At 57.1% G+C, this 13,270-nt stretch overlaps 2 protein-coding genes across 2 annotated transcripts in view; one reads left to right on the top strand and one right to left on the bottom strand.

The window, feature by feature from the left end:
- RTN4RL1 (reticulon 4 receptor like 1) overlaps positions 1-8,959 on the bottom strand; it is a 96,935-nt gene extending 87,976 nt beyond the window's left edge. Inside the window, exon 1 of the mRNA XM_050763567.1 lies at positions 8,785-8,959. Coding sequence (XP_050619524.1) covers positions 8,785-8,797 — 13 coding nt within the window. The 5' untranslated portion in view covers positions 8,798-8,959. The remainder of the gene's footprint in view (positions 1-8,784) is intronic.
- Positions 1-13,270, top strand: part of OVCA2 (OVCA2 serine hydrolase domain containing) — a 219,978-nt gene that overhangs the window by 191,637 nt on the left and 15,071 nt on the right. The window lies entirely within an intron of this gene.

Raw genomic sequence — 13,270 nt, 5'->3', positions numbered from 1 at the left:
GGGTGACAGAGCGAGACTCCGTCTGAAAAAAAAAAAAAAAAAAAAAAAAAAAAAAAAAAACATTTGAAGGCCGGGCATGGTGGCTCACATCTGTAATCCCAGCGCTTTGGGAGGCTGAGTTGGGAGGATCACCTGAGGTCAGGAGTTTGAGAACAGCCTGGCCAACATGGTGAAACCCTGTCTCAACTAAAAATACAAAAATTAGCCGGTTGTGGTGGTGGGTGCCTGTAATCCCAGCTACTTAGTAGGCTGAGGCAGGAGAATCACTTGAACCCGGGAGGCGGAAGTTGCAGTGAGCCAAGATCGTCCCACTGCACTCCAGCCTGGGCGACGCAGCGAGACTCTGTCTCAAAAACAAAAACAAAAAACAAAAAAAACTTTGAAAGACCATCGATCTAGTCATATTACAGATGGGTAAACTGAGGCCCAGAGACGAGGAGACATGTCTGGGGTTCTACTGAGTCTGCCCCAGAGATGGCCGGATGCAGCCTCAGGGTGCCAGCCTCGGTGATCTTTCCACAGCCCCACAGTTCCGGGGAAGGAAAGGGCCGTGGCAAGACCAAAGCCAGGGTTGCCACAGGGCTGTGGTGAGAGGCGGAGTCTGGCAGCGTGTGATGAGAGACAGAGAGACACATGCGGCACACGCCAGCGACAGGCGGCAGCAGGCGGGCAGGCGGGCGGCCGGGCTGCAGCGCCAGAGCAGAGCCGCTGTCCCCAGCATCCGGCCTGCCCAGGTGCCCCACACTGGCCATCGAGTGACCTCCCTGGGCCCTGCCTCCCCTGAGGTTGGCCGGCTGCAGACCCCAGGCCCACCTCCACATGTGCTCCTTCCTTCTCCCAGCTTGCTCAGACAAGCCCATGAATAGAACATTAAAGGCAAAACCTTCGAAAAGAAACAGCAGCTCCCTGGTAGCAGTCGTCCCACTAAATGTCAAATGCAGAGCAAGCTTCTTGCCTTGTGCGCGTCTCACTAATGGAGGCATCTTAGCCTCCATATCCCCATCATCCCATCGCCCTATAAATAAATCATGGTCAGAAGAATGCCAGTTTCCCCCCTAGGGCCTCATGAATCTCTCGACATAGGCATATGTAAAGGCCCTCTTCACCATGTGCTGGCTCTGGTGCCCGGAAAGAGATAGCAAACCCTGTGAGGATGATTTTAGAGGCAGAAGCAAACTTTCCTGCCACCTCGGTGGGCTGACAGTTGGGAGCCCAGCTTCTGTCCTGACTTGGGAGAGACTCTCGCTCAATTTCCCACAGACCTACCCTGGGCTGATGTGGTTGTCACCATGATGCCACCACCCTCTGGAATCAACTCAGTAAGCTGCCAAAGGCCCATTGCTGGGGGCTGCAGTGGTCTCTGTCCCCTGGCAGACAAGTCATGAGTCGTGCCCACCCACCCCCTGTGAGGGCGAGCCACACACCCACTCAGCAAGTGTTGTTCCTGACATGTAGCACACACGGCGCTGGCCCGCCCACTCCTGGGAGCCCCTGCCCCCACTGAGTGGCTCACCAGCGTGCCATGGTGCCAAACCCCGCTGGTAGACTGATGGTGTGGGTGCCAACAGAGGCTCTGGTGCACTTGGGGGGTACTGCTCTGCAACAGTGACCTCTGGTACACACTCTCCAGGGAGCCTGTTGCATGCTTGCCAGGTGTGCTTCTGTACACACACACACATACGCTGTGGTGCCAACTCTTTATTGCTGTGCCAGCACAGAGGCCTCCAGAGTGACTCTCCTGAATCAGATAGCAGGGAATGTTTGCAGTTTCGTTTCCACGCTTCACTGACTGGTTAGACAGTGATCACAGGTTCGGAAGCACGTGCCTCACCGCGGCAGAGGAGGCCTCCACTCCGAGGCAGGATTCCACCCTCCTGCACCCTCAGATCGGCGAGACTCCCTGCTTGTTTCATCTTCTTTCTTTTCCTAAAGAATCACAGGGAGCATTGACCTCTCTGGGACTCAACTGTGGTTGGAAGGGGACAGGAGAAGCTCTTTCTGGAGGACAGCTGAGCCCTGCAGCTGCCATCCTGCCTGGCAGGCTAGGGCTGGGCTGTGGGAAGGCCCCCCAGGAGGTAGGGAGCACTACAAGGCTAGAGGGGCAGGTATAGGTGGAGGAACCGGTGTGTTCCGGGGCTATGCTAGCAAGTCCCTCAGGTCACCCTGGAAGGGAAGCCAGGGAGAGCAAACCATGGGCAGGGCTGAGAGCCCAAGCAGAGCCCAGCCCCCAAATAAACCATGGCCCTGGGCCTTTCTCAGAGGCTTGAACGCAGGCAGGAGGGTTCCTGGCCCCACTGTCCCATCTCTGTCCCCAAGGAAGAAACCAGGGCAGGAGACAAAGGTGAGGACTGTGTCTTCCAGACACCAGGGGAGAGGGAGTAGGAGAGGGCATATGAGACAGCAGCTCAGGCCCCCGGGGTCCCAGATCCCAGCCAGAGAAGTTCCTGAGGAACCGCAGAGGGGAGTGCACGGGAACCACCAGCAAGCTCTGTGAGAAGCCAGAAATGAATCAGCAGCGCCCAGCGCCCCACAAAACAAATGTCAGAGAAATCAAGACAGATGGGCACGTGAGACAGTGGAGCACAGAGGTCCAGAGAGCAAGGGGGAGGGTGGGCTTGACAGACAGAGCGGGGGCTGCATCCTGACTCAGCAGTGTGCTGGCTGGGTGGCCCAGGGAAAGGGACTCCAGCTAGCTATGCCTCAGTTTCCTCATCTGGAATAAGCACAGACGGATCCTGCAGGGTGGTGGTGAGGTGGCATGAGATAAGGCATGGAGCACCCTCAGTGAGGCTCAGTAAACGCAAGCGGCTATTGGCAGCATGTGGACGGGGACGTGCAGGTGGGGAAGAGCAGGTTATTGCCTGCTGCCTGTTTCCAGCTAGCATCCATATCTCCTCGCAGCAGGCTTGGCTGGGTTTGTTCTGTGAAGCCCGAGGTGGCCGTGACTCATTCTAGTGATGGACACCAAGTCAGTGGGCTCCTCTCTCCAGTTCGACATCCCTGGAGGCCCCTGCTCCTGAAGCCCTAGCCTTGGAGCTGCCGGTTCCCTCAGTTCTTCTCCAGGCCTTGGGGGGGCCCTCGCCTGGGGTCCCTTCCTGACTCCTGTCTCTGTCTCACTTCTGCCCAGGGAGGTCCGGCCACTGCACCCCGAGGAGAGGGCTGCTTCCTGCACTCTGCGTGGAGGTCCTGGCTTCTGCCGTCCCTGGAGGCTCCGCTCCCGTTTCGCCAGCTATTTTGCTGCCTCGGCCATCTGTTCCCTCCCTGTCATCTCCTCTCTGCTTTAACCTTAACCACTACTTCACTGCAGATGGTACCAGGCAGTTCCGCTCTCGACATCCTTCACGACGCCTGCCCCTCCTTCTCATCTCCAGCAAGTGAACCGCTCTGTCCTTTTTCAAGCCTCATCCCAAAGACATGGTCAGAGCTTGGAGTTGGACTCGCCCCACACAACTCCCCTTCCTCGATGCCATCTGCTTTCAACTCCACCACTGGCCAGGGGCAAACACCTACCCCTTCCCCTGCCTTTTCCTCTTGAGACTTCTTCTTCTCAAACTCGGCCAAGAACCTCTCCCGGCAGGGAGCGTGTGTCTGCTCCGGGTGTCTACCTGGTCTCCCTCAACAGAGCCATGTACCCGCCCAGAGGGCTCCGGGTTGGCAAGCCGAGGCGGAGGCCAGGAACTCTGAAGCTCATTCCTCCTGTGGAGGAACCAGGGCTCGTGCTGGGAGTGTGGGTCATGAACAGTTTCCCTGTTGAAAATGGACCTGAACACTCTGCAGTAAGGAATTGTTTCCGTGCTGGCATGGTGGGAACTGAACCAAAACAGTTTTTCTATGTTGTCTGAGCTCACAGGAACGTCGCTCTGCTGTCCTTGCTGTTATTCTGGCTACTGGTGAGAAAATGCATGCATGGGCTTTACTTAGCAACTCGCTCTGCCTCTCCTCTCTGTCAGGGTGCTCCCCTAAAATCTCTCCTCTTGGCTTCTTTTTTTCTGGCATAAGGACCCAGAGCTTTGAGGAGAGCAGCAGCCCAGAAGCTCCTAAAGAAAGAAGCTGTTTTGGTGAGATTGGTTCCACCAGGCTACCTACCTTGATTGGGACAGAAATGGGCTGGGAAGACGGAAATCTGACTTCTGCACCTGGATTTGGGCTAAAAAGCCTCACAGCTTGATAAGGGCTCTTGTATCTCCCCTCTATACTTCCTCTGCACAGAAAAGAGTGTCTTGGCCATCCACGGAACACTCTTCTCTCCGCCTCGTCACTGGGGCTAAGGGCAGCTATATTACTAATAGCTCCAAGTCTTGGTTGCCCCCAGAGAGAAGCAGAGATGTAGCCTGCCCACGTCTGGCCACATGAAGACTCTCCAAACACCTAGAGGAGCTCTGGATTCAAGTCAAGCAACCGTCTGACGTCACCATGGTCCCTCCTTCCCTTTGCCTTCCCTTCTTTCCACAAAAGAGAAGCCCAAATCTGCCACCAGCCCAGCCCATCTGCCCATGGAGACCAACGGAACCAAATGCATCTTGCTGGGTTGCAGGCCTTAATCTAGCTCTTGCTGAATTATTCAGGGATGGCATTAACTTATAAATGAGTGTGTTTGACTGATTTTGTGGTTGATGTACAGATAAATTCTAATGAAAGACAGTTACAAGATTTTAAATTATTAATTAGACTGCCACTTAACAAAGCCTATTTGGCACTCTATTTTCTTGCTTAACAAGACAAAAACTTTAAGGAAAGGTTCTGTATTAGCCCAGAGGCTCTTGATTTGCATTCTGTTTTTATAGCTCTACACATGAAAACCATGGGGCCTGACCTTAAGCAGGCCACTTCTGGCAAAGCAAACCCCCGACAGGCCGCCCTTCCTTCCTGGATGTTGCAGGGTGGCTCGGGGCCTCGCTTGCCCTCCTGCCTCTCACCTCTCAACCAGAGGCTTGCTTTTAATATCCCTGGTTTTGCCGGCTAGGCCACGAGAGGGAGAAGCAGGGAGGGCAGCTGCTGGAGCCTTCAGCTACCAGGACCGTCAGCAGCTTTCTCCCACTGGGGCTGTTCTAGTTCACAGAGGTGGGGCTGTGGCCAGTAGTCCTTTCATTAAGAGACACAAGGCAGTCCCCCCAGTCCTCCCAAAATGTCGTGCCAGGGGACAGCTTTACTAGGACAACCACCAATCAGAAAGATGATCCTCATGGCCCAAGGTCTGGTCCTGCCTTCCTCCTCCTCTGGGGCTTCATACCACTGGACTCCTCACTGCACAGGGCACCCCATTATCAAGACCATGAGCCCTGCCCTTTGCAGAAAGATAAGGGTTTTCTTCTCTTCCCTCCTCCCCACAGGATCTAGGGAAGGCTACTCTTTCTTCATCTTTCAAACCCTTTTCAGAATCATAATTAAATTATTACACTCCCTCAGGTCCAGGACCCCACATAGGGCTCTGCATATTATAGGCAAAAAAATAGCAAGATCTGTCTAAACACTTCCTATATCTTTTTTTTTTTTAGATGGAGTGTCGCATGTTTTCCCGGGCTGGAGTGCAGTGGCACAATCTCGGCTCACTGCAACCTCTGCCTCCCGGGTTCAAGTGATTCTCCTGCCTCAGCTTCCCAAGAAGCTGGGATAACAGACATGTGCCAGCACGACTGGCTAAGTTTTGTATTTTTAGTAGAAATGGGGTTTCACCATGTTGGTCAGGCTGGTCTTGAACTCCTGACCTCAAGTGATCCTCCCAACTCAGCCTCCCAAAGTGCTGGGATTACAGGTGTGAGCCACCGTGCCCAGTCTGGTTTTTTTTTTTTTTTTTTTTTTTTTTTTTTAAATAGCGTCTGGCTTTGTCCTGCAGGCTGGAGGGCAGTAGCACAATGTCGGCCCACTGTAGCCCCTACCTCTCAGACTCAAGTGATCCTCCCACCTCAGCCTCCCAAGTAGCTGGGACTACCAGCATATGCCACTGCACCTGGATAATTTTTTAAAATTTTGTCCAGGTGCAGTGACTCACACCTGTAATCCCAGCACTTCAGGAGGCAGAAGTGGGCGGATCACTTGAGACCAGGAGTTTGAGACCAGCCTGGCCAACATGGCAAAACCCCATCTCTACTAAAAATACAAAAAATGAGTCAAGCATGGTGGCGTGCACCTGTAGTCCTAGCTACTTGGGAGGCTGAGGCAGGAGAATTGCTTGAATCTGGGAGGCAGAGGTTGCAGTTAGCTGAGATTGCACCACTGCACTCCAGCCTGGGCAACAGAGTGAGACTCCATTTTTTTTTTTGAGACGGAGTCTCATTCTGTTGCCCAGGCTGGCCTCGAACTCCTGGTCTCAAGTGATCCTCCTACCTTGGCCTCCCAAAATGCTGGTATTATAGCCATGAGCCACCACACCTGGCCTCCTATATAATTTTTGCTTGGAGACTTTGGGAATAATTCTAGAAGCAGACACTTGAATGGCCACCTCCCTGGGCATTAGCCTCAGGCATGCTTTTGGCTTTGGGCGCCTACCTAGAATCCATACAGAGAATCTGAGTGTCCTATACAGGTGTGCAGAAGAAACAAATCCAAAGGATCAGGATCTGAGGCCAAGAGAGAAAACTGCCTGCCCAGGAAAGAACCAACACAAGTCCTCTGTCCACACAATGTCCTAGGGGCAGTCTCCAGGTCCCCAGGCTGAGCCCAGCCTAGTGAAGGGCTTCTCTTCTCTGCTTCCTTTGGGCCAATTCAGGTGGAAACCTATCGGTGGAACCTCTTCAGCCAACCAGGCTGTGCAGGAAGGAAAAAACAGCCCGAGTAGCAAACACACGTGACTGCTAAGCCTCCAGTGGCCACCTCTTGTGCAGGGTAAGGAGGCTTCCCCCGGGAGCCGCCTCCACAATGCAATGGGCTCATCCATAGCTGGGCCTCTGGCTAGCCAGGGTGGGAGAGAAAGGCTCTTGGAGGCTGCTGGAGCCTCCCTGGGCACCTAAACCATATAAATAAAGTGCGTGGGCTGCTTGGTGGCTCATTTTTAACTATAAACTGCCAAAAGACAAAAGACCAAAAGGGAAATGAGATGTCAGTTCCTCTCCATTATCCCTATCACAGACCTGCAGCCCAGACATGGCGGCCTCTTTAGAGGTGCCCGGGAAGCCTTCCCGACTGGGGCAAGTTTGCATGCTCCAGGCCCAAGTTTCTCAGACCTGGGCTCGTGCTCAGCTCTGTAAAAAGCACCTTCTCTGTGCAAAGACACTTTGGCCAGCACTGCTCGGTTGCTGAAAGGACTTTTTGTGCCTTTCTGAAGGGAAAAGGAGGATCTGGGGTGTGTCTGCAAAGCGGTTTCTCCAACTAGCCCCAGAGACTCTTCCACACCACAGCGGAAGACAGCCAGCGTTTCCCCCTGCACTGCACCGACCCACGTGGAGGGCACAAGTCACACACAAGTTTGTGACTCTTCCAAGACGACGGGGCAACTCAGCTTCCTCGGTCCGCCCAAGCTGCGACCACCAAACGGCCTTTACCGCCCCACCAAAGGCGTGGTTCCTCCACCCACCTGTCTGACCTGCTTATATCTGGGTCTCCGCCATCACCTCCACATCTGCTTCTCTCCGCCCATCTTAGGGCTTCGCTTCCCCCCCTCCCCCACCTCCCCTACCTCCCCCACCTCCACCCCCTCCCCGTGCGCGTTTTCTCCTTCCCCATCCTGCTGTGAGGTCAGAATCCTGTGCTTACGACACCTCGGTCTGTTGCCATGGAAACAGGGGCGGATTAAGGCTGGAGCGCGGAGCGCAGGGATCAGGCCCCTCCGCTACCTGAGCTCCCGCCTCAGCCGGCTCCCGCAGGGCCGGGGCAGCCAACCGCAGGCCCCGCGGCTTCTCAGCCTCCCGGCCGGGCCAGGCGCGGGGAGATCCCGGCGGGGCGCCACAGCCCGCTCGGACCTGGGAGGGGAGAGAGGCAGACGCAGAGGCTGGAACAGCTGGTGGCGGGGCCCGTGGGCTCCCGGCGTGATCACTGCCCTCCCAGGGCCCGGGGGACGGCGCCCAGCGTGGCAACCACGTGGGGCCGCGGCGGGACTTCCCCGGTGCCCGCACCAACTTTGCCGCGCTCGGTACTGGGCCAGGCTGCCGGGGCGTCTAGCTAAGGTGGTCGCGAAGCCAGCTGTCCTCAAGTTGAGCTGGGCACCGGTCGCGCACACTGGCGGCACGGCCTTCGCGTCCCTCCACTCCCAGCATAAGGAAAGTTTGAGGAACTGGACATCAGGCGCTGGCTGCTCCCCACCCTCAGCAGCTGGGTGCCCAGAGCCCATCCCTGGGGATCAGAGCAGGACTGCAGAGAAGACGTCCGCGTCCGGGCCTCGTCTGGGGAGCTAGGGCGCGCGGGGAGCGCCCGGGCCGCGCGGTCACTGACCGCTGGCTGCACAGGAGCGCCGTGCGGACTCGGCCTCCACAAAGCGGCAGAAGCAAGGGCGTGTGCCCGCGCAGGGGATGGAGCCTGCAAGTGCAAAACTTTATCACAGCAAAGCAAAGGTCCCAGGAGGCCGGCTCCCTTTCCACCACCGGCCGCTCACTCTGGTCTCCGACTGACCCCTCCGGGCCTGATCTCTAGGCCTGGCCACTCGATCCATGGAGCAAACCCCGTGTCTCACAACTGGCCACCGACGGGAGCTGAGCCCCAGCAGCAGCCCCTCGGCGGGTGCGCCCGGCAAAACCCACCAGCCCGCCGGGGGCTACTTCCCGGATCGGGAGCCCCAGCGCCGGGCGGCTCCAGGGCTCACGGCTCTTTCCTGAGCGCATTCAACTTCAACTTGCCCCTGCGGCTCCAACTCACCTTTGCGAAGCATGTTGGCTACGGGGCCGCCGCTCCGAGGTCGGCCTAGGCGCACTCCCTCCCGGGGTCCAGATTCAAATCCCTGGGCGCCAGCTGCAGCTAATCCGAGCGCGTTGAGGCGGGGGCAAGCCGGGGATCCGCTCGTGCCCGGTGGCCCGGCCCCTCAGGGGCATGGTGAGCTCCAGCCCCGCGCCGAGGACACCGGCGCCCGCAAGCAACCGTGGTGCTGCCCGGTAGCCCCGCGCGCTTGCTCAGCCCCGGGGCGAGCGGCTTGCTCCGCGGAGCCGGCGGCCTGCTTCTGCCACCCGGAGCACTTTGCAGGCGGTTTTGAGGGGGGACGCCGCCCCCTGGCCGGCCGGTCGCAGCCCCCTCCTCTCCGCCCCCTCGGACCACCGCCGCCGCGGCTGCTGCAAAAGGGCGCTCGCACGCACCGCCGAGCTCCGGGGAAAGCGCCCGGCGCGCGTTTGCAGGACCGAGCGATCGGCGGAGCGGGGCGCCTCCCTTCCTCCCCCCCACCCCGGCTTCCCCCTCCTCTCCTCCTCCCTCCCTCCTTTGCTCGCTAGCTCCCTCCCTCTCGCTCCGCTCCCCGCCCCCGCTCACGGAGCGCCTCCCATACAAAATTTATGAAAGTGCTCTCAGCTCGCAGTGCCGAGCGCCGTCCTATTCCCAGGGCAGCAGCGCTCAGCCGCGCGGCGCCGCCTCCCAAGGTGTTTTCACTGCACCCGCCCCCGGGGAAGATCCTCGGCCGGCGTCCGTCCAGGCACCTGCCCCAGTCCCCAAGCCGGTCCTCGGGCCACTCCACGCCCCTCCCCGGCCCCGCAGGCCTCCCGGAGCCCGAACCCGCAGCCCAGCCCCCGCCCGCTCGCCCTTCGCGGCTGGAGGTCATCGGGAGAGGCGGCTGGGACGCGAGGACCGCCCAGAGTCTGGATCGCGAGTGCGCTCCCTGCCCCGTCTCCTCCCTGGCCAGCGCCCCTTCTCCCAGTCTCGACGGCTCTTCCCCGCACTGAGCAGCTCCAGCGAACCCGGCTGCCCCGCACCCCGAGTCCCAGGACACTGTTCTTTTGTGGGGAGAGGAGAGGAGCAAGCCATTCGGGAAGAGTCAGCTGCAAATTCCAGGGAGAAGGAAGGACCCGTGCGGGCTCGGGTGGGCTGTCTCCGCCTGGGTCGGGGGGGGGGGGGAGGTCTCTGATCTCCCTTGGTCCACACAGACCCCTCCAGGGGTTCGCGGAAAATAGAGGAGACGCCCCTTGGAAAGCGGGTCCCGCAGGGGCCTGTTGGGCTGAGGGAAGAGAAGGTTCGGGCCAGGCGAGATCCTGGGTGGAGGCGGCACCCTCTGCTGGCCTGAGATCAGAGGGATTCGAAGGGAAGGAAAAGTGGATGGACCAAGGCTCTCATTCAACACACATTCACCGAAGGCTCAGCATGCGTGGGGCACTGCTGTGGCTAAAAATTCAGCAGACGAAAAAGGCTTGTCTTTGCCCTGTCCTCAAGGAGTTTCCTTTTTTTTTTTTTTTTTGAGACGGAGTCTTGCTCTGTCGCCAAGGCTGGAGTGCAGTGGCCGGATTTCAGCTCACTGCAAGCTCTGCCTCCCGGGTTCACGCCATTCTCCTGCCTCCGCCTCCCAAGTAGCTGGGGTTACAGGCGCCCGCCACCACGCCCGGCTAATTTTTTGTATTTTGAGTAGAGACGGGGTTTCCCTGCGTTAGCCAGGATGGTCTCGATCCCCTGACCTCGTGATCCGCCCGCCTGGGCCTCCCAAAGTGGTGAGATTACAGACGTGAGCCACCGCGCCCGGCCGAGTTTCCATTTTAATAGGGACCAAATGAGGAAAGTCCAGAGAAGATGGGAAGATGGTGCTTAGAAGAAAACAAGCAGAATATTATTCTGAAGCTGACACAGGGGTAGGGGTGGCAGTGAAGGAAAGTTGCTCTGAGCAGGTGACATCCAAGCAGAAATCCAATTGAATCCCTCCTTGTAGGAAAAGGTGACATGATAGGAAGGTCAAAAAGGTCAGGGCTGGGCACGGTGGCTCACACCTGTAATCCTAGCACTTTGGGAGGTGGAGGCAGGCAGATCACGAGGTCAGGAGTTTGAGACCAGCCTGGACAGCATGGTGAAACCCGGTCTCTACTAAAAATACAACAATTAGCTGGGTATGGTGGCATGCATCTGTAGGCTCAGCTACTCGGGAGGCTGAGGCAGGAGAATCGCTTGAACCCGGGAGGCAGAGGTTGCAGTGAGCTGAGATCGTGCCACCGCATTCCAGCCTGGGTAACAGAGCGAGACTCTATCTCAAAAAAAAAAAAAAGTTCAGGCTGGGCGCAGTGGCTCACACCTGTAATCCCAGCACTTTGGGAGGCCAAGCTGAGCAGATCACTTGAGGTCAGGAGTTCAAGACCAGCTTGGCCAGGGTGAAACCCTGTCTCTATTAAAAATACAAAAATTAGCCAAGTGTGGTGGCACGCACCTGTAATTCCAGTTACTTGGGAGGCTATAGGAGAATCTCTTGAACCCAGGAGATGGAAGTTGCAGTGAGCCAAGATCACACCATTGCACTCCTGCCTGGGCAACAGAGCGAGACTCTGTCTCAAAAAAAACCAAAACAAAACAAACAAAAAAAAAGAAGGCCAGTCTGACGTATTCACTCAAACATGCATTTGGTGGCACTGAAGCTTCAGATTTGAGCTAAGGCTCTGGGCTTGGGCTTCCAGAAGCTTCAGGTGTCGTGGGAGAAGAAAGACCCACAAACCATCTTAGAGTTTGACAGAAGTCACAAAGACTGAGAAAGGGCTCTGCTAGCTCTGCCACGGACTATGGGATAATCAGGAAACAGTCACAGAAGAGGTGCCCTTGGAGTTAGGTCTTGAGAGCTGAGTTCACCACATTGAGAAGGGGGAAGGGCATTCCATGCAGATGCTTGAAGGTGAGAAGTAACCTTGTTCTGAAGATGAATAAGATTGGTCCTTCCTGAGGACCATGGGCTCACACCTATCATCTCACCACTTTGGAAGGCTGGGGTGGGAGGATTGCCTGAGGCCAGGAGTTCGAGAGCAGCCTGGGCAACATAGTTAGACTCCATATCTATTTCAAAAAAATGTTTAAAGATAAAAAAAGATTGATGGCTGCTACTCTGGGCACACTGCCCATGGCCACAGAAGCAGTTAAAAACAACGAAAAAGGATTGGTCCTTCTTGGGGTAGGAACAGAAGGTGAGGCATTCCTTCTCTTAGCCACCAGCTGCACGGCAGTGCTGACCCCACTGCCTGCCTGAGCCCTGACACTGGGGGCTTGAGAGGTCCTCTGTCAGTACACCGAGGCCCAGAGAGGATGAACAACTTGCTCAACGTCACATCACAGATCAGCGATAAAGTGTGGGCCTGACTCAGGGACTGAATGTGGGATAATCCTCCTTCCACCTCCCCAAGCCGCCTCCCCATGACCCCCTAGCCCACAAACTCTAGCATCTTAGGAAAAGTTGGCTGGGGCTGGGCGTGAGTGTGAGAAGCAGAGTTATTTCAGGCCTCAGGAGGGCTGGGTGCTGCCTTGGAGTCCAGCCAGGGGGTGGGGACGAGTGAAGGCGGGTGTTGTGGTGTAATGTGGGGGTGCGCTGTGCCCGCCTTCTTGTCAGGCAGTAATTACTCAGACTGCTGAGTAACTCAGGCAGGGAGACCCCCACAGACAGATGGAGGTGTCCTCGGCCCAAGCTGAATGGCAGCCCCCAATGTCCTGCACTACGGGGTCTTGAGGAAGCATTCTCACATCTGTTCTTCACGTCCAGTTCTCCTAGGCATCATCTGGCTTCCTAATGGGTGCCAGAGCAGTTCATTAGGCACAGTGGATGCGGGGTGATGTTACAAGAGGATGGGACCTTTGCCATCCACAGGCCTCACCTCTGATGAGGGAAAGGTCCCAAGGGATATGGCGCCTGCTAGGGAGAAGCCATTGCTCAGCTGGAGCCAATCCTTTCCCTTTGAAACTCGATGCTGCAGCCAGAGCTAAGGCTGTCCACAGGCTGGGCAGTGGAGTCCTGAGAAAGGAGGGGCTGAGTGAGCTCCTGGAATTTAGATCTTGCACCCTGGGGATCCGAAGAAGTTGAGGGGAGATGGGAAGGTCCAGTCTGGACGCTTGTCGAGTGGAGGGGAGTGTTCCTGGGACCCACAGTGGTCATGTTTCTGTCTACAGCTACCTGTCCTAAGAGTGCTGATGGCCTGAGGGGCAGAGCACTGACCCTTGGTGATCACTCCCCGCCTGCCCGGCCATTTCTCCTCCCTGGGCAGCATCCCAGGCAGGGCCTGTCTCTGGCTGCTTGTTTTCACTTCTCCCTGCACCTTAATTAGGGGTTTCCAAGCAGGGAGGGCCTCTGGGGGAGCCCAAGGCCACAGAGCTGACTTAAAGGGCTAGCTGTGCTCACAGCACCACCACAGACAGAAGAGGAGGACGCCAGGGGACTGACTGGGTAGACCGTCAGCCCTGACAGACCATTGTT

The sequence above is a fragment of the Macaca thibetana genome, chromosome 16 (assembly GCF_024542745.1).
Source record: "Macaca thibetana thibetana isolate TM-01 chromosome 16, ASM2454274v1, whole genome shotgun sequence".
In the NCBI taxonomy this organism is placed as follows: Eukaryota; Metazoa; Chordata; class Mammalia; order Primates; family Cercopithecidae; genus Macaca; species Macaca thibetana.
The sequence above is the reverse complement of the archived record's forward strand: the minus strand, read 5'-3'. Positions and strand labels throughout refer to the sequence as shown.